This window comes from Haliotis asinina, chromosome 4, assembly GCF_037392515.1.
Source record: "Haliotis asinina isolate JCU_RB_2024 chromosome 4, JCU_Hal_asi_v2, whole genome shotgun sequence".
NCBI lineage: Eukaryota > Metazoa > Mollusca > Gastropoda > Lepetellida > Haliotidae > Haliotis > Haliotis asinina.
Window position 1 is genome coordinate 9,136,729 of NC_090283.1, and position 22,265 is coordinate 9,158,993.

Here is a 22,265-nt window from a genome sequence, read left to right on the forward strand (position 1 = left end):
AACTATCACAATGCATGATATATTTAAGATTATTGATGTTCAGGTAGTTTATAATACACTTATGCAATGGGATCATTTCATCTTTTTAAGGACTGTGTGGCACAAATAAGAAGAATATCGGAATATCTAGACCGTCCCCACCCTGAAGATATATATCAGGAGATAGCCGAAGCTTGTTCCTTTGAGAATCTCAAAATTGCGAGTGAGAAAATCAAAGACCAGACCTACCACAACCCCTGGCAAGAAGGATCAAGTGGATATTTCAGAAAAGGTAAGTGTTACAGTCAACTACTATACAGCAGAACCATACAACATAATGACAGCTGCGTTGTAAAAGTTGATATTTCTAGTTTAGGGGTAGAATCAGTAACCGATGAGTAAACTGATTTTCTGAAGTATGTCCATATGGTAATGCTCAAAAGGCCAAAAGAGCGGGTAAATTTATAACGATGATAATGAGTCAGTGAGTTTAGTATTACCCCGCATAAGATGCTTCTAGTTTAGGGAGTGAGTGGATCAGTAACCGATGCATGCAAAATGTGCAGCATTTGCAGTACTTTTGCAGTATGTGTTTTGAGAATTTGGCCAGACTTGGCACCAAAGACCAACATGATGATGGTAAATAACGTGGAACTTGGTGGGTAAATCTAAGAACATACTAATGGATATCCATTCCGCTTTTTCCCACTAAACGGTAAAATGGTCAGCTGAAAAAGGCAATATGATAGCATAAAAGTATGATAAAATATGTTAGGTCGGGCTGGTAATGTTAGACGGAGCGGGAGGTATAATACCAGATGATGATGATGGTGGTGGTGCAAACGTTTCTCCAATCAAGGGGAAAATAGAAAACAACATATGAATATTAATTTGGAGGATATGTTGTGTCACGTGGTCCGTTGCCATTTTGTGAAATGTGCATCTTTGTCATGGTACACGTCTTGATTAATCCCGTTCCTATTACTGTACCCGTGAAGGTTCCGGGGTAGAATTGGCCTTCAGCAACCCATGCTTACCATAAAAGGTGACTATGCTTGTCGCAAGAGGCGACTAACGGGATCGGGTGGTCAGACTCGCTGACTAGGTTGACACATGTCATCGGTTCCCAATTGCGCAGATCGATGCTCATGCTGTTGATCACGGGGCTGTCTGGTCCAGACTCGATTACTTAAAGACGGCCGCCATATGGCTGGAATATTGCTGAGTGCGGCGGAAAACTGAACTCACTCACTCCTTTTACTGTAAAATATAATAGGACACGGGGTCAGTAAACGCAATTCAAAAATCAAGTTACACACATTATTACAATGATATGTTACAGGTCAAACTGGCGACTGGAAGAACTGGTTTACAGTGGCGCAGAGTGAAGAATGTGATCGAAAATACGAACTAGAGATGACGAAAGCAGCCTATTCGTTTTTCAACATTTAATGTCAACTACACGGGAGTAACGAATTAAACCTGGGAGTTTACTGTCAAACCATTCACATGGTTTAGAAATTGTTGAGATAATGGGCCTATGAGTTCCCTCCAGCAAAAAAAAGCACAATCGAGTCGAGCTTGAGGTGCTGAGAGCATGCCCACCTATGACTGCGTGTACAAACCTTGGAGTCAACTTTGTGTGCAGGCTCCTCAAGGTTTCCTTGTTCAAGTTGTTGGTAAGGGATTTAGTACTTAGATATTATTTCGGATTTGTGGGGGACATTTCAAACATTTCTCGATTGGCAAGGCTATGTTGGTTGCAGTAAACTACATTGACAAATTCATGTGGTTCTCGTTTAAGAAACTGAGCTAAAGCCGTTTGATATGCACAAGAAAATATCGTTTAGGTAGGTCTGATGGAGTTTGTGTGACAGCTATGTCGAGTAGAATGGGCCAAGTCTGATTCCTACATCATAACGGTGTATGGTGACTCCTGAACACTGTCATGTGTTCTGTTTTTTGTTAGAGGCAGTGCTATTTCTTGTCTCTTTCCTTACTGGTGCAACAGCGACATGACATGGCTTTAACTGGTATGCGCAGATTTATCTACGCTTACGTCCGTGTGTTTTGCACAATCACACAAAGATTGTCTCCCGGTCCTTTCAGCTTACACATTCACAGAATGGAAATTTCAAACAACGTCTTGTGATAGATGATTTCGAAAGAACAAATTGGAAACAGTCAGAAGCCTTGCATTACATTTAATACGAACAAGTTGGTTTCTTCCGCTTGTGGAATTGTTACCAGATGCTTTTGTGGGTGGTTCATTTGGATGATTTTTACATTGTTTGCGTCACGCGCTGGATGTTCGTGAAGTAGGCGCTTTGTTCTTCCCTCGAGCAGTAGATCTCAATCGCAACGCCACATCGTGTCTCCAGTCTCAACTCCAACTGTGGGAGGCCATCGCTGTACACTATCTAAAGAAGCACCTAGGCCAGTACATGTATATATGTCATTTATATTACATAAGTCAACTAAGCTGGAACATAGATACAGGAAATTCGACACACGGATGAACATATGTATTACTGTCACTGTCCGTCGTAATTCAATTCTATCACTGCACATATGTGGACACGAATCGGCGTTCAGGTGAGTACCTGCTGACATAAACCCTTATATCCGTCATTGCTCGACACATTGTCAGGGATTGCGCAAGTCATCGGAATTTCATTTCAGGAATTCCTTGCTATTCCTCCTCCTGCAACGGGTTGCCAAGTTCTGCGCGTGGCTGAGGACGTCCACGGTGACGTTTGTGGCCGCGTAGATCAGGTTCGTCCCATAGATACTCGATCGGTTTCTGATCAGGCCTGGAAGGCCAGCGAAGGACATTGATGTCTTCACTGGGGAAATAAAAAGTGGATGGGATCGGAGGATGTGGTCGATGTAGTCATATGCTGGAAGTTTGCCTTGAGCAAACCCTGATCATGACGGCCCTTGGTTCCTTTCGCCATGACGATTTCTCTACCGTATGTGGACACCTCGCACACAGTTCGGCGCAAATCGTTCGTTTTGATGTAAAGTTTGAAATGTGTAATCTGAATGTACCCGAAGACGAGTACCATTTACTTTGTATATGTCCAGCCTATTGTTTTTAGAAATAAGCAGACATTAAGAGCTAGTACTATGTACATTCTGACATTTGCAAATTCATATTCAATTGTATGACATTGTACACTAATTTTATTACCCTACCACATTCAGACAAAATACATGTTCAACAATTATATTGATCAATTGTTCACTGTACTCACACTGCAACCCTGAGGCCTTCTGAGTACGAAAAATATATAATGATATCAAAACTACATCACTGTATATAATTGTGCATAACAATTAGCGTGTTGTCTGTTTAACATCGTACTAAACAATACCCCAGCTGTATGGCGGTGGTTGTAACAATTAGTATCGCATGAGCTACTTTGGTAAGCATCATGTCATTATTCATGAATGTATTGTATGTATTCGTATTCCCGTAACAATCACATAATTCACGCCAACATTGTCATCACCGAACGAAGTAGGGCATTAACAGGTATATATGATATGGACAGGAAGGTCGTAGCGTAGGGCTGTATAAAGTTACACACTAAGGTGCAAGGCTGGTCCATGAAGAATTTTGCAAGCCGAACATCGTAGGACAAATGGCGGCAAAGGCAGAAGTATTTATGCAGGGCGGATGGACATTTCCGCTTGTAAAGATAGACGGAGTTGTGGAGCTGAAGACGGTGACAGAGAGCCTCAAGACAATGAAATCTCGTCCAGTCAGAGAAGACGACATCTTTCTGTGCTCCTATCCCAAGTCAGGTGAGATGTGGTGTATCAGTAGCAGGTAGGATGATATGAATCCGTTGGAACGGAGACTGGCAGGTGCCGCTCGTACTCCATGACCAGGCAAACCGCCAATACATGTATACTATTTCTCGCTCGTGGAAGATACTCTTATTACTGCACCAGAGTATCTCCCACGAGCGAGAAATGATATACGAGTATTGGCGTCACTGCGTCATTCTAGTTTACTACCTCGTGATGGAACATTTTTGCATTATGTCACCATAAAACCGTCGTCATGGTGCATATCACTTGCCATCTGGTCGGACAGCCTGCTGCAGTAAACGGCTCCCTTGTATCCCGCTTCTTGGTTTATAGTTGCGTCACTCTGCTAACATCACTGGTGGAAACACAATTTTATGTTTCCCGACGGATAAAACGTCACACTGATTGACTCACAATTTTCCAACGACACGGTAACGTTCGTAATGTTAACATTCGCAAAAGGCAATCGTGGAATGTCGCTGGACTTGGCAGTTTCATCTGTATGTGCTGATTTAAACTTCCGTCGGTAGTAGAAATGCGACGTTTACATATTGACCCATATCTTTTACACTAATCACTGCATTAATTAACGAAATTGGAGAAGATATTTAGCCCGACTGTAAACTGTCATCAAAGCATCTGTTTTGTCTGATATCGTTCGTCTTACTATAGGGGGTCAGACGCATCAAAGGAACAGCGGGTTAGTTACCCATGCGCGAGGATTCTTAATTTAGGTCACACGATACGATCCTTTGTCTTGCTCTGCCGTCTTTATTTATGATAAAATAAACTATACTTTATTTCAAAACACGTTGGGATAGAGCGAATGTCATTTCCTAAGTGTAACACCGCTTTGCACATGACGTCATAATGGCTACACTAATGCTGTCGCAATGGTTTTACAACTTGCTTGACTAGCGGAAAATTGATATACGAGTCATCTGTATACAAATTTATGTTTCTAGAGTAATAAACGCAATAGTAAACTCGCTTCAGTGAAATACCATTTTTGTTTAACTCAAGAAACAGTGTTTTTACATTTGTTGATAAATAATCTTGTTATCTCTTATTATCTCGTATTATCCATAATTGCATTTCATAGATTTTCTGTGTCAAAATTTGAGTACCTATCATGTAGCATTGCAGGTACACCTGTCAACCACCAGTGTGCTCAGATGTACGTATTAACAAATCACTTGTCCCAGGCACTCACTGGACTTGGGAGATGCTCCATATGATTGTAGCCGGCAAGGCTGAGTACACCAAACACTGGAAAAATTCTACTGCTTTGGAACGAAGGACCGAGGAAGAACTGGAGGAACTGGCATCACCCAGGATCATTCAAACCCATTTATTGCCACGGTACGTATGACAAAGAATAATTCCTTTTGGGGGAACTATCGGTGAACCTGGTATCCTGGTTCGGTTTAATTCCCAACATAGAATCAAAGTATAAACTCATGTTTGAAACAAGTCATCGTATCCCAATTAAATAGAGCAGTGACCATGCAGTTGATTAAATTGTGTGATCCAGAGTCGATTATAAACCCACAGCCGCCATATGGCTGGAATATAGCGTCGAACAAGTAACAAATGAACACTCGTTTCAAACACCCTGCAAGTTGTACTCAGGACATACTTGAAACGTTAATTATGTCTGTCGATATCCGATGCTTCCAGACAGATGCCAGAGTTGCTATGGGAACGCAAGTGCAAGGTGGTGTACGTCCAGAGGAATCCTAAAGACTGTGCAGTGTCATACTTTTGTCATATGAGCCAACAAGTACGTAAAGACAACCCCACCCAGCAAGTCACCTTCACTGGATCCTGGGACGAGTTCCTCAGCTTCTTCATGGACGGTAGTGGTAGGAAGATCTTCGTCATTACTTTCATCAGATTCACATATGAAACTTCACGTGTGCTCTCGACAGTTTACTTCAGTTTGTCAGTACTGGGGATGTTGAACACGGTGTTTAGTTTTGTAGATGCTTTCGGTTTTGGTGTCAATAAAATGATTAAAGCCCTATACCACTTGAAGATTAAGTAGACTCTAATCATGTGTTTTCACACGAGTCATGAAACTGTCTATTCCTTAGTTTGACCCAATAGTACGTCTTCATATTGTTCACGAGATGATTAGTTTGAACGACGATTAAAATATAAACATACACGCACTGACCTGTAAATGATGGGGTTCTGTGGAAATCGTCCGTTTGTTGTCCTTCATTCAAATCTCCATATACGTAAAGTCTATCAGATACATGCCAGTGAAAAATACGCCAACGTCAACAAGGCATCATAGGCTCATCAACGGACACACATCTGTAGACAATGGTATGAAATAAATGACATCAGCCCCGCCTGTTCACTTCTCAACCAATAAGTCAGGAAATCAGACGCCACGGAATCACTTGCAACCTTTAATCGAACAATATGCTCTTTGTCAGTGCTTTGTCATGTTTTCTGTTTTCAGTTCCATTTGGTTCTATAGTCGACCACGTCATGGAGTGGGAGAACGTGTCTAGTTTGCATAAAGGATTTGAAATATGCAGCGTGAAGTACGAAGACATGAAGCAGGTATTGAAATTGGTATAGACCAAAGCCAGACATACATCAGTATAAATCATAGAGGTTCTGTTTTTAAAGTGCTTAGGTGCATAGATGTGGGACTTAATGAACGGGTTTTATGGTAGGGTGTTGGTTATGCTGCTGATGAAGTGTCCATCCTGCAATATGTGGTTGTATTGTAAGCAGTGCAGAGTTGTGTCTATAGTGTCAAAGTATAGGATTGAGAGCAGTACATTCCTCTTTCTACAACGTGAGGGGTGAATCCATAGCATCGGGAACAGTACAATGCAGTGTCTATAACGCGGGGCGTGAATGTATAACATCAGCAACAGTACAATGCTGTGTCTGTAACGCGTGTGTGTTTGAGGGGGTGGTGGTGAATGTATAACACTGGGAACAGTACAACACAATGCTGTGTCTATAACGTGAGGCGTGAATGTATAACATTGGGAACAGTACAATGCTGTGTCTATAACGAAAGGTGTTAATGTCTACCATCGAGAAAAGTACCATGCTGTTTCTATAACGTGAGGCATTGATGTCTACCATCGGGAACAGTACAATGCTGTGTCTATAACGTAAGGCATTAATGTCTAGCATCGTGAAGAGTACAATGTTGTGTCTATAACGTGAAGCGTGACTGTCTAACATCGGGAACTGTACAATACTGTGTCTATAACGTGAGGCATGAATGTAGAACATTGGGAAGAGTACAATGCTGTGTCTATAACGTGAGACATAAATGTACAGCATCGAGAACAATACAATGCTGTGTCTATAACGTGAGACATTAATGTCTAGCATCGGGAACAGTAGAATGTTGTGTATGTAACGTGAGGCGTGAATGTCTAAAATCGGGAACAGTACAATGCTGTGTCTATAACGTGAGGCGTGAATGTAGAATATTGGGAACAGTACAATGCTTTTTCGATAACGTGAGGCGTGAATGCACAGCATCGAGAACACAATAATGTTGAGTCTATAACGTGAGGCATTGATGTCTCACATTGGGAACAGTACAATGCTGTGTATATAACGTGTGGCATTAATCTCTAGCATCGGGAACAGAACAATGCTGTGTCTATAACGTGATGCATTGATGTCTAACGTCGGGAACAGTACAGTTCTGTGTCTATAACGTGAAGCATTAATGTCTAACATCGGGAACAGTACATTGCTGTGTCTATAACATGGGCCTTAATGTCTAACATCGAGGTCAGTATAATGCCGTGTCTATAACGTGAGGTCTGAATGTAGAACATTGGGAACAGTACAATGCTGTGTCTATAACGTGGGGCGTGAATGTCTAACACCGGGAACAGTACAGGGCTGTCTCTATAACGTTAGGCGTTAATGTCTGGCATCGAGAACGGTGCAATGTTGCGTCTGTAACGTGAGGCGTTAATGTCTAGCATCGGGAAGAGTACAATGCTGTGTCTATAACGTTAGGCGTGAATGTCTAGCATCGGGAAGAGTACAATGCTGTGTCTATAACGTTGGGCGTGAATGTCTAGCATCGGGAAAAGTACAATGCTGTGTCTATAACGTTAGGCGTGAATGTCTAGCATCGAGAACAGTACAGTGCTGTGTCTATAACGTGGGACATTAATGTGTAAAATGGGGAACACTACAATGCTGTGTCTATAAGGTGGGGCGTGAATGTCTAGCATCGGGAAGAGTACAATGCTGTGTCTATAACGTGGGACATTAATGTGTAAAATGGGGAACACTACAATGCTGTGTCTATAACGTGGGGCGTGAATGTCTAGCATCGGGAAAAGTACAATGCTGTGTCTATAACGTGAGGCGTGAATGTCTAGCATCGAGAACACTACAATGCTGTGTCTATAACGTGAGGCGTGAATGTCTAGCATCGAGAACACTACAATGCTGTGGCTATAACGTGAGGCGTTAATGTCTAGCATCGGGAACAGTACAATGCTGTGTCTATAACGTGAGGCGTGAATGTCTAGCATCGAGAACACTACAATGCTGTGTCTATAAGGTGGGGCGTGAATGTCTAGCATCGGGAAGAGTACAATGCTGTGTCTATAACGTGAGGCGTGAATGTCTAGCATCGAGAACACTACAATGCTGTGTCTATAACGTGAGGCGTTAATGTCTAGCATCGGGAACAGTACAATGCTGTGTCTATAACGTGAGGCATTAATGTCTAGCATCGTGAAGAGTACAATGTTGTGTCTATAACGTGAAGCGTGAGTGTCTAACATCGGGAACTGTACAATACTGTGTCTATAACGTGAGGCATGAATATAGAACATTGGGAAGAGTACAATGCTGTGTCTATAACGTGAGGCATTAATGTCTAGCATCGGGAACAGTAGAATGTTGTGTATGTAACGTGAGGCGTGAATGTCTAAAATCGGGAACAGTACAATGCTGTGTCTATAACGTGAGGCGTGAATGTAGAATATTGGGAACAGTACAATGCTTTTTCGATAACGTGAGGCGTGAATGTACAGCATCGAGAACACAATAATGTTGAGTCTATAACGTGAGGCATTGATGTCTCACATTGGGAACAGTACAATGCTGTGTATATAACGTGTGGCATTAATCTCTAGCATCGGGAACAGAACAATGCTGTGTCTATAACGTGATGCATTGATGTCTAACATCGGGAACAGTACATTGCTGTGTCTATAACATGGGCCTTAATGTCTAACATCGAGGTCAGTATAATGCTGTGTCTATAACGTGAGGTCTGAATGTAGAACATTGGGAACAGTACAATGCTGTGTCTATAACGTGGGGCGTGAATGTCTAACACCGGGAACAGTAAAGGGCTGTCTCTATAACGTTAGGCGTTAATGTCTGGCATCGAGAACAGTGCAATGTTGCGTCTGTAACGTGAGGCGTTAATGTCTAGCATCGGGAAGAGTACAATGCTGTGTCTATAACGTTAGGCGTGAATGTCTAGCATCGGGAAAAGTACAATACTGTGTCTATAACGTGGGACATTAATGTGTAAAATGGGGAACACTACAATGCTGTGTCTATAACGTTAGGCGTGAATGTCTAGCATCGGGAAAAGTACAATGCTGTGTCTATAAGGTGGGGCGTGAATGTCTAGCATCGGGAAGAGTACAATGCTGTGTCTATAACGTGAGGCGTGAATGTCTAGCATCGAGAACGCTACAATGCTGTGTCTATAACGTGAGGAGTTAATGTCTAGCATCGGGAAGAGTACAATGCTGTGTCTACAACGTGAGGCGTGACTGTCTAGCATCGGGAAGAGTACAATGCTGTGTCTATAACGTGAGGCGTGAATGTCTAGCATCGAGAACACTACAATGCTGTGTCTATAACGTTAGGCGTGAATGTCTAGCATCGGGAAGAGTACAATACTGTGTCTATAACGTGAGGCGTGAATGTCTAGCATCGGGAAGAGTACAATTCTGTGTCTATAACGTTAGGCGTTTATGTCTAGCATCTCTAAAAGTACAATGCTTTTTCTATAACGTGAGGCGTTAATGTCTAGCATCGGGAAAAGTACAATGCTGTGTCTATAACGTGAGGCGTGAATGTCTGGCATCGAGAACACTACAATGCTGTGTCTATAACGTGAGGCGTGAATGTCTGCCACCGAGAACACTACAATGCTGTGTCTATAACGTGGGGCGTGAATGTCTAGCATCGGGAAAAGTACAATGCTGTGTATATAAGGTGGGACATAAATGTGTAAAATGGGGAACACTAGAATGCTGTGTCTACAACGTTAGGCGTGAATGTCTAGCATCGGGAAGAGTACAATGCTGTGTCTATAACGTGAGGCGTGAATGTCTAGCATCGGGAAGAGTACAATTCTGTGTCTATAACGTTAGGCGTTTATGTCTAGCATCTCTAAAAGTACAATGCTTTTTCTATAACGTGAGGCGTTAATGTCTAGCATCGGGAAAAGTACAATGCTGTGTCTATAACGTGAGGCGTGAATGTCTAGCATCGAGAACACTACAATGCTGTGTCGATAACGTGAGGCGTGAATGTCTGGCACCGAGAACACTACAATGCTGTGTCTATAACGTTAGGCGTGAATGTCTAGCATCGGAAAAAGTACAATGCTGTGTCTATAACGTGAGGCGTTAATGTATAACATCTCTAAAAGTACAATGCTTTTTCTATAACGTTAGGCGTGAATGTCTAGCATCGGTAAGAGTATAATGCTGTGTCTATAACGTGAGGCGTGAATGTCTAGCATTGAGAACACTACAATGCTGTGTCTATAACGTGAGGCGTTAATGGCTAGCATCGGTAAGAGTACAATGCTGTGTCTATAACGTGAGGCGTGAATGTCTAGCATCGGTAAGAGTACAATGCTGTGTCTATAACGTGAGGCGTGAATGTCTAGCATCGAGAACACTACAATGCTGTGTCTATAACGTGAGGCGTGAATGTCTAGCATCGGGAAGAGTACAATGCTGTGTCTATAACGTGAGGCGTGAATGTCTAGCATCGAGAACACTACAATGCTGTGTCTATAACGTTAGGCGTGAATGTCTAGCATCGGGAACAGTACAGTGCTGTGTCTATAACGTGGGACATTAATGTGTAAAATGGGGAACACTACAATGCTGTGTCTATAACGTGGGGCGTGAATGTCTAGCATCGGGAAAAGTACAATGCTGTGTCTATAACGTGGGACATTAATGTGTAAAATGGGGAACACTACAATGCTGTGTCTATAACATGGGGCGTGAATGTCTAGCATCGGGAAAAGTACAATGCTGTGTCTATAACGTGAGGCGTTAATGTATAACATCTCTAAAAGTACAATGCTTTTTCTACAACGTTTGGCGTGAATGTCTAGCATCGGTAAGAGTACAATGCTGTGTCTATAACGTGAGGCGTGAATGTCTAGCATCGAGAACACTACAATGCTGTGTCTATAACGTGAGGCGTTAATGTCTAGCATCGGTAAGAGTACAATGCTGTGTCTATAACGTGAGGCGTGAATGTCTAGCATCGGTAAGAGTACAATGCTGTGTCTATAACGTGAGGCGTGAATGTCTAGCATCGAGAACACTACAATGCTGTGTCTATAACGTGAGGCGTGAATGTCTAGCATCGGGAAGAGTACAATGCTGAGTCTATAACGTGAGGCGTGAATGTCTAGCATCGAGAACACTACAATGCTGTGTCTATAACGTTAGGCGTGAATGTCTAGCATCGGGAACAGTACAGTGCTGTGTCTATAACGTGGGACATTAATGTGTAAAATGGGGAACACTACAATGCTGTGTCTACAACATGGGGCGTGAATGTCTAGCATCGGGAAAAGTACAATGCTGTGTCTATAACGTGGGACATTAATGTGTAAAATGGGGAACACTACAATGCTGTGTCTATAACGTGGGGCGTGAATGTCTAGCATCGGGAAAAGTACAATGCTGTGTCTATAACGTGAGGCGTTAATGTATAACATCTCTAAAAGTACAATGCTTTTTCTATAACGTTAGGCGTGAATGTCTAGCATCGGTAAGAGTACAATGCTGTGTCTATAACGTGAAGCGGGAATGTCTAGCATCGAGAACACTACAATGCTGTGTCTAAAACGTGAGGCGTTAATGTCTAGCATCGGTAAGAGTACAATGCTGTGTCTATAACGTCAGGCGTGAATGTCTAGCATCGGTAAGAGTACAATGCTGTGTCTATAACGTGAGGCGTGAATGTCTAGCATCGGTAAGAGTACAATGCTGTGTCTATAACGTGAGGCGTGAATGTCTAGCATCGAGAACACTACAATGCTGTGTCTATAACGTGAGGCGTGAATGTCTAGCATCGGGAAGAGTACAACACTGTGTCTATAACGTGAGGCGTGAATGTCTAGCATCGAGAACACTACAATGCTGTGTCTATAACGTTAGGCGTGAATGTCTAGCATCGGGAACAGTACAGTGCTGTGTCTATAACGTGGGACATTAATGTGTAAAATGGGGAACACTACAATGCTGTGTCTACAACGTGGGGCGTGAATGTCTAGCATCGGGAAAAGTACAATGCTGTGTCTATAACGTTTGACATTAATGTGTAAAATGGGGAACACTACAATGCTGTGTCTATAACATGGGGCGTGAATGTCTAGCATCGGGAAAAGTACAATGCTGTGTCTATAACGTGAGGCGTGAATATCTAGCATCGAGAACACTACAATGCTGTGGCTATAACGTTAGGCGTGAATGTCTAGCATCGGGAAGAGTACAATACTGTGTCTATAACGTGAGGCGTGAATGTCTAGCATCGGGAAGAGTACAATTCTGTGTCTATAACGTTAGGCGTTTATGTCTAGCATCTCTAAAAGTACAATGCTTTTTCTATAACGTGAGGCGTTAATGTCTAGCATCGGGAAAAGTACAATGCTGTGTCTATAACGTGAGGCGTGAATGTCTGGCATCGAGAACACTACAATGCTGTGTCTATAACGTGAGGCGTGAATGTCTGCCACCGAGAACACTACAATGCTGTGTCTATAACGTGGGGCGTGAATGTCTAGCATCGGGAAAAGTACAATGCTGTGTATATAAGGTGGGACATAAATGTGTAAAATGGGGAACACTAGAATGCTGTGTCTACAACGTTAGGCGTGAATGTCTAGCATCGGGAAGAGTACAATGCTGTGTCTATAACGTGAGGCGTGAATGTCTAGCATCGGGAAGAGTACAATTCTGTGTCTATAACGTTAGGCGTTTATGTCTAGCATCTCTAAAAGTACAATGCTTTTTCTATAACGTGAGGCGTTAATGTCTAGCATCGGGAAAAGTACAATGCTGTGTCTATAACGTGAGGCGTGAATGTCTAGCATCGAGAACACTACAATGCTGTGTCGATAACGTGAGGCGTGAATGTCTGGCACCGAGAACACTACAATGCTGTGTCTATAACGTTAGGCGTGAATGTCTAGCATCGGAAAAAGTACAATGCTGTGTCTATAACGTGAGGCGTTAATGTATAACATCTCTAAAAGTACAATGCTTTTTCTATAACGTTAGGCGTGAATGTCTAGCATCGGTAAGAGTATAATGCTGTGTCTATAACGTGAGGCGTGAATGTCTAGCATTGAGAACACTACAATGCTGTGTCTATAACGTGAGGCGTTAATGGCTAGCATCGGTAAGAGTACAATGCTGTGTCTATAACGTGAGGCGTGAATGTCTAGCATCGGTAAGAGTACAATGCTGTGTCTATAACGTGAGGCGTGAATGTCTAGCATCGAGAACACTACAATGCTGTGTCTATAACGTGAGGCGTGAATGTCTAGCATCGGGAAGAGTACAATGCTGTGTCTATAACGTGAGGCGTGAATGTCTAGCATCGAGAACACTACAATGCTGTGTCTATAACGTTAGGCGTGAATGTCTAGCATCGGGAACAGTACAGTGCTGTGTCTATAACGTGGGACATTAATGTGTAAAATGGGGAACACTACAATGCTGTGTCTATAACGTGGGGCGTGAATGTCTAGCATCGGGAAAAGTACAATGCTGTGTCTATAACGTGGGACATTAATGTGTAAAATGGGGAACACTACAATGCTGTGTCTATAACATGGGGCGTGAATGTCTAGCATCGGGAAAAGTACAATGCTGTGTCTATAACGTGAGGCGTTAATGTATAACATCTCTAAAAGTACAATGCTTTTTCTACAACGTTTGGCGTGAATGTCTAGCATCGGTAAGAGTACAATGCTGTGTCTATAACGTGAGGCGTGAATGTCTAGCATCGAGAACACTACAATGCTGTGTCTATAACGTGAGGCGTTAATGTCTAGCATCGGTAAGAGTACAATGCTGTGTCTATAACGTGAGGCGTGAATGTCTAGCATCGGTAAGAGTACAATGCTGTGTCTATAACGTGAGGCGTGAATGTCTAGCATCGAGAACACTACAATGCTGTGTCTATAACGTGAGGCGTGAATGTCTAGCATCGGGAAGAGTACAATGCTGAGTCTATAACGTGAGGCGTGAATGTCTAGCATCGAGAACACTACAATGCTGTGTCTATAACGTTAGGCGTGAATGTCTAGCATCGGGAACAGTACAGTGCTGTGTCTATAACGTGGGACATTAATGTGTAAAATGGGGAACACTACAATGCTGTGTCTACAACATGGGGCGTGAATGTCTAGCATCGGGAAAAGTACAATGCTGTGTCTATAACGTGGGACATTAATGTGTAAAATGGGGAACACTACAATGCTGTGTCTATAACGTGGGGCGTGAATGTCTAGCATCGGGAAAAGTACAATGCTGTGTCTATAACGTGAGGCGTTAATGTATAACATCTCTAAAAGTACAATGCTTTTTCTATAACGTTAGGCGTGAATGTCTAGCATCGGTAAGAGTACAATGCTGTGTCTATAACGTGAAGCGGGAATGTCTAGCATCGAGAACACTACAATGCTGTGTCTAAAACGTGAGGCGTTAATGTCTAGCATCGGTAAGAGTACAATGCTGTGTCTATAACGTCAGGCGTGAATGTCTAGCATCGGTAAGAGTACAATGCTGTGTCTATAACGTGAGGCGTGAATGTCTAGCATCGGTAAGAGTACAATGCTGTGTCTATAACGTGAGGCGTGAATGTCTAGCATCGAGAACACTACAATGCTGTGTCTATAACGTGAGGCGTGAATGTCTAGCATCGGGAAGAGTACAACACTGTGTCTATAACGTGAGGCGTGAATGTCTAGCATCGAGAACACTACAATGCTGTGTCTATAACGTTAGGCGTGAATGTCTAGCATCGGGAACAGTACAGTGCTGTGTCTATAACGTGGGACATTAATGTGTAAAATGGGGAACACTACAATGCTGTGTCTACAACGTGGGGCGTGAATGTCTAGCATCGGGAAAAGTACAATGCTGTGTCTATAACGTTTGACATTAATGTGTAAAATGGGGAACACTACAATGCTGTGTCTATAACATGGGGCGTGAATGTCTAGCATCGGGAAAAGTACAATGCTGTGTCTATAACGTGAGGCGTGAATATCTAGCATCGAGAACACTACAATGCTGTGGCTATAACGTGAGGCGTTAATGTCTAGCATCGAGAACACTACAATGCTGTGTCTATAACGTTAGGCGTGAATGTCTAGCATCGGGAAGAGTACAATGCTGTGTCTATAACGTGAGGCGTGAATGTCTAGCATCGGGAAGAGTACAATTCTGTGTCTATAACGTTAGGCCTTTATGTCTAGCATCTCTAAATGTACAATGCTGTGTCTATAACGTGAGGCGTTAATGTCTAGCATCGGGAACAGTACAGTGCTGTGTCTATAACGTGGGACATTAATGCGTAAAATCGGGAACACTACAATGCTGTGTCTATAACGTGAGGCGTTAATGTCTAGCATCGGGAAGAGTACAATGCTGTGTCTATAACGTGAGACATAAATGTACAGCATCGGGAACACTACAATGCTGTGTCTATAGCGTGAGGCGTTAATGTCTAACATCGGGAAAAGTACAATGCTGTGTCTATAACGTGAGACATAAATGTACAGCATCGGGAACACTACAATGCTGTGTCTATAGCGTGAGGCGTGAATGTCTAGCATCGAGAACACTACAATGCTGTGTCTATAACGTGAGGCGTGAATGTCTAGCATCGGGAAGAGTACAATTCTGTGTCTATAAGGTGGGGTGTGAATGTCTAGCATCTGTAAGAGTAAAATGCCGTGTCTATAACGTGAGGTCTGAATGTAGAACATTGGGAACAGTACAATGCTGTGTCTATAACGTGGGGCGTGAATGTCTAACACCGGGAACAGTACAGGGCTGTCTCTATAGCGTTAAGCGTTAATGTCTGGCATCGAGAACAGTGCAATGTTGCGTCTGTAACGTGAGGCGTTAATGTCTAGCATCGGGAAGAGAACAAAGCTGTGTCTATAACGTTAGGCGTGAATGTCTAGCATCGGGAAGAGTACAATGCTGTGTCTATAACGTTAGGCGTGAATGTCTAGCATCGGGAAAAGTACAATGCTGTGTCTATAACGTGGGGCGTGAATGTCTAGCATCGGTAAGAGTACAATGCTGTGTCTATAACGTGAGGCGTGAATGTCTAGCATCGGGAAGAGTACAATGCTGTGTCTATAAGGTGGGGCGTGAATGTCTAGCATCTGTAAGAGTACAATGCTGTGTCTATAACGTGGGGCGTGAATGTCTAGCATCGGGAAGAGTACAATGCTGTGTCTATAACGTGGGGCGTGAATGTCTAGCATCGGTAAGAGTACAATGCTGTGTCTATAACGTTAGGTGTGAATGTCTAGCATCGGGAAGAGTACAATTCTGTGTCTATAACGTGGGGCGTGAATGTCTAGCATCGGTAAGAGTACAATGCTGTGTCTATAAGGTTAGGCGTGAATGTCTAGCATCGGTAAGAGTACAATGCTGTGTCTATAAGGTGGGGCGTGAATGTCTAGCATCGGGAAGAGTACAATGCTGTGTCTATAATGTTTGGGCGTGAATGTCTAGCATCGGGAAAAGTACAATGCTGTGTCTATAACGTTGGGCGTGAATGTCTAGCATCGGTAAGAGTACAATGCTGTGTCTATAACGTTAGGCGTGAATGTCTAGCATCGGGAAGAGTACAACTCTGTGTCTATAACGTGGGGCGTGAATGTCTAGCATCGGCAAGAGTGCAATGCTGTGTCTATAACGTGGGGCGTGAATGTCTAGCATCGGTAAGAGTACAATGCTGTGTCTATAACGTAGGGCGTGAATGTCTAGCATCGGGAAGAGTACAATGCTGTGTCTATAAGGTGGGGCGTGAATGTCTAGCATCGAGAACACTACAATGCTGTGTCTATAACGTTAGGCCTGAGTGTCTAGCATCGGGAAGAGTACAATTCTGTGTCTATAACGTTAGGCGTTAATGTGTAGCATCGGGAAGAGTACAATTCTGTGTCTATAACGTTAGGCGTTAATGTCTAGCATCGGGAAGAGTACAATTCTGTGTCTATAACGTTAGGCGTTAATGTCTAGCATAGGGAACAGTACAATGCTGTGTCTATAACGTGGGACATTAATGTGTAAAATGGGGAACACTACAATGCTGTGTCTACAACGTGGGGCGTGAATGTCTAGCATCGGGAAGAGTACAATTCTGTGTCTATAACGTTAGGCGTGAATGTCTAGCATCGGGAAGAGTACAATTCTGTGTCTATAACGTGAGGCGTTAATGTCTAGCATAGGGAACAGTACAATGCTGTGTCTAGAACGTGGGACATTAATGTGTAAAATGGGGAACACTACAATGCTGTGTCTATAACGTGGGGCGTGAATGTCTAGCATCGGGAAAAGTACAATGCTGTGTCTATAACGTGGGACATTAATGTGTAAAATGGGGAACACTACAATGCTGTGTCTGTAACGTGAGGCGTGAATGTCTGGCATCGGGATGAGTACAATGCTGTGTCCATAACGTGGGGCGTGAATGTCTAGCATCGGGAAGAGTACAATTCTGTGTCTTTAACGTTAGGCGTGAATGTCTAGCATCGAGAACACTACAATGCTGTGTCTATAACGTGGGACATTAATGTGTAAAATGGGGAACACTACAAGGCTGTGTCTATGACGTGAGGCGTGAATGTCTAGCATCGGGAAGAGTACAATGCTGTGACTATAACGTTAGGCGTTAATGTCTAGCATCGAGAACACTACAATGCTGTGTCTATAACGTGAGGCGTGAATGTCTAGCATCGGGAAGAGTACAATGCTGGGTCTATAACGTGAGGCGTGAATGTCTAGCATCGAGAACACTACAATGCTGTGTCTACAACGTGAGGCGTGAATGTCTAGCATCGAGAACACTACAATGCTGTGTCTATAACGTTAGGTGTGAATGTCTAGCATCGGGAAGAGTACAGTTCTGTGTCTATAACGTTAGACGTTAATGTCTAGCATCTCTTAAAGTACAATGCTTTTTCTATAACGTGAGGCGTTAATGTCTAGCATCGGGAAAAGTACAATGCTGTGTCTATAACGTGAGGCGTGAATGTCTAGCATCGAGAACACTACAATGCTGTGTCTATAACGTGAGGCGTGAATGTCTAGCTTTGGGAACAGTACAATGTTGTGTCTATAACGTTAAGCGTCAATGTCTAGCATCGAGATCACTACAATGCTGTGTCTATAACGTGGGGCGTGAATGTCTAGCATCGGGAAGAGTTCAATGCTGTGTCTATAACGTGATGCGTGAATGTCTAGCATCGAGAACACTACAATGCTGTGTCTATAACGTGAGGCGTGAATGTTTAGCATCGGGAAGAGTACAATGCTGTGTCTATAACGTTAGGCGTGAATGTCTAGCATCGAGAACACTACAATGCTGTGTCTATAACGTGAGGCGTTAATGTCTAGCATCGGGAACAGTACAATGCTGTGTCTATAACGTGAGGCATAAATGTCTAGCATCGAGAACACTACAATGCTGTGTCTATAACGTAAGGCGTTAATGTCTAGCATCGGGAACAGTACAATGCTGTGTCTATAACGTGAGGCATAAATGTACAGCATCGGGAACACTACAATGCTGTGTCTATAACGTGAGGCGTTAATGTCTAGCATCGGGAAGAGTACAATGCTGTGTCTACAACGTTAGGCGTGAATGTCTAGCATCGGGAAGAGTACAATGCTGTGTCTATAACGTGAGGCGTGAATGTCTAGCATCGAGAACACTACAGTGCTGTGTCTATAACGTGAGGCGTGAATGTCTAGCATCGAGAACACTACAATGCTGTGTCTATAACGTGAGGTGTGAATATCTAGCATCGGGAAGAGTACAATGCTGTGTCTATAACGTTAGGCGTGAATGTCTAGCATCGAGAACACTACAATGCTGTGTCTATAACGTGAGGCGTGAATGTCTAGCATCGAGAACACTACAATGCTGTGTCTATAACGTTAGGCGTGAATGTCTAGCATCGGGAAGAGTACAATGCTGTGTCTATAACGTTAGGCGTGAATGTCTAGCATCGGGAACAGTACAATGCTGTGTCTATAACGTTAGGCGTGAATGTCTAGCATCGAGAACACTACAATGCTGTGTCTATAACGTGGGGCGTGAATGTCTAGCATCGGGAAGAGTACAATGCTGTGTCTATAACGTGAGGCGTTAATGTCTAGCATCGGGAAGATTACAATGATGTGTCTATAACGTGGGGCGTGAATGTCTAGCATCGGGAAGAGTACAATGCTGTGTCTATAACGTGGGGCGTGAATGTCTAGCATCGAGAACACTACAATGCTGTGTCTATAACGTGAGGCGTTAATGTTTAGCATCGGGAAGAGTACAATGCTGTGTCTATAACGTTAGGCGTGAATGTCTAGCATCGGGAAGAGTACAATGCTGTGTCTATAACGTGAGGCGTGAATGTCTAGCATCGAGAACACTACAATGCTGTGTCTATAACGTGAGGTGTGAATGTCTAGCATCGGGAAGAGTACAATGCTGTGTCTATAACGTTAGGCGTGAATGTCTAGCATCGAGAACACTACAATGCTGTGTCTATAACGTGAGGCGTGAATGTCTAGCATCGAGAACACTACAATGCTGTGTCTATAACGTGAGGCGTTAATGTTTAGCATCGGGAAGAGTACAATGCTGTGTCTATAACGTTAGGCGTGAATGTCTAGCATCGGTAAGAGTACAATGCTGTGTCTATGACGTGAGGCGTGAATGTCTAGCATCGAGAACACTACAATGCTGTGTCTATAACGTTAGGCGTGAATATCTAGCATCGGGAAGAGTACAATGCTGTGTCTATAACGTGAGGCGTGAATGTCTAGCATCGGGAAGAGTACAATTCTGTGTCTATAACGTTAGGCGTTTATGTCTAGCATCTCTAAAAGTACAATGCTTTTTCTATAACGTGAGGCGTGAATGTCTAGCATCGGGAAAAGTACAATGCTGTGTCTATAACGTGAGGCGTGAATGTCTGGCATCGAGAACACTACAATGCTGTGTCTATAACGTGAGGCGTGAATGTCTAGCATCGGGAACAGTACAGTGCTGTGTCTATAACGTGAGGCGTTGATGTCTAGCATCGGGAAGAGTACAATGCTGTGTCTATAACGTGAGACATAAATGTACAGCATCGGGAACACTACAATGCTGTGTCTATAGCGTGAGGCGTTAATGTCTAACATCGGGAAAACTACAATGCTGTGTCTATAACGTGGGGCATAAATGTACAGCATCGGGAACACTACAATGCTGTGTCTATAGCGTGAGGCGTTAATGTCTAGCATCGAGAACACTACAATGCTGTGTCTATAACGTGAGGCGTGAATGTCTAGCATCGGGAAGAGTACAATTCTGTGTCTATAAGGTGGGGCGTGAATGTCTACCATCGGGAAGAGTGCAATGCTGTGTCTATAACGTGAGGCGTGAATGTCTAGCATCGGGAAGAGTACAATGCTGTGTCTATAACGTGAGGCGTTGATGTCTAGCATCGGGAAGAGTACAATGCTGTGTCTATAACGTGAGACATAAATGTACAGCATCGGGAACACTACAATGCTGTGTCTATAGCGTGAGGCGTTCATGTCTAACATCGGGAAAACTACAATGCTGTGTCTATAACGTGGGGCATAAATGTACAGCATCGGGAACACTACAATGCTGTGTCTATAGCGTGAGGCGTTAATGTCTAGCATCGAGAACACTACAATGCTGTGTCTATAACGTGAGGCGTGAATGTCTAGCATCGGGAAGAGTACAATTCTGTGTCTATAAGGTAGGGCGTGAATGTCTAGCATCGGGAAGAGTGCAATGCTGTGTCTATAACGTGAGGCGTGAATGTCTAGCATCGAGAACACTACAATGCTGTGTCTATAACGTTAGGTGTGAATGTCTAGCATCGGGAACAGTACAATGCTGTGTCTAGAACGTTAGGCGTGAATGTCTAGCATCGAGATCACTACAATGCTGTGTCTATAACGTGGGGCGTGAATGTCTAGCATCGGGAAGAGTACAATGCTGTGTCTATAACGTGAGGCGTGAATGTCTAGCATCGGGAACAGTACAATGGTGTGTCTATAACGTCAAGCGTGAATGTCTAGCATCGAGATCACTACAATGCTGTGTCTATAACGTTAGGCGTGAATGTCTAGCATCGGGAAGAGTACAATGCTGTGTCTATAACGTGAGGCGTGAATGTCTAGCATCGAGAACACTACAATGCTGTGTCTATAACGTGAGGCGTGAATGTTTAGCATCGGGAAGAGTACAATGCTGTGTCTATAACGTTAGGCGTGAATGTCTAGCATCGAGAACACTACAATGCTGTGTCTATAACGTGAGGCATAAATGTACAGCATCGGGGAGAGTACAATGCTGTGTCTATAACGTGAGGCGTGAATGTCTAGCATCGGGAAGATTACAATGCTGTGTCTATAACGTTTGGCGTGAATGTCTAGCATCGAGAACACTACAATGCTGTGTCTATAACGTGAGGCGTGAATGTCTAGCATCGAGAACACTACAATGCTGTGTCTATAACGTGAGGTGTGAATGTCTAGCATCGGGAAGAGTACAGTGCTGTGTCTATAACGTGAGGCGTTAATGTCTAGCATCGGGAACAGTACAATGCTGTGTGTATAACGTGAGGCATAAATGTACAGCATCGGGAAGAGTACAATGCTGTGTCTATAACGTGAGGCGTAAATGTCTAGCATCGGGAAGAGTACATTGCTGTGTCTATAACGTTAGGCGTGAATGTCTAGCATCGAGAACACTACAATGCTGTGTCTATAACGTGAGGCGTGAATGTCTAGCATCGAGAACACTACAATGCTGTGTCTGTAACGTGGGGTGTGAATGTCTAGCATCGGGAAGAGTACAATGCTGTGTCTATAACGTGAGGCGTTAATGTCTAGCAT

General features: G+C 43.3%; 1 protein-coding gene across 1 annotated transcript in view; it reads left to right on the forward strand.

Annotated features, from left to right (window-relative positions):
• LOC137280742 (uncharacterized) overlaps window positions 1–22,265 on the forward strand; it is a 36,353-nt gene that overhangs the window by 2,468 nt on the left and 11,620 nt on the right. The window contains exons 5-10 of the mRNA XM_067811962.1: window positions 91–271; window positions 1,322–1,415; window positions 3,584–3,789; window positions 5,004–5,160; window positions 5,479–5,663; window positions 6,272–6,375. Coding sequence (XP_067668063.1) covers window positions 91–271; window positions 1,322–1,415; window positions 3,584–3,789; window positions 5,004–5,160; window positions 5,479–5,663; window positions 6,272–6,375 — 927 coding nt within the window. The remainder of the gene's footprint in view (window positions 1–90; window positions 272–1,321; window positions 1,416–3,583; window positions 3,790–5,003; window positions 5,161–5,478; window positions 5,664–6,271; window positions 6,376–22,265) is intronic.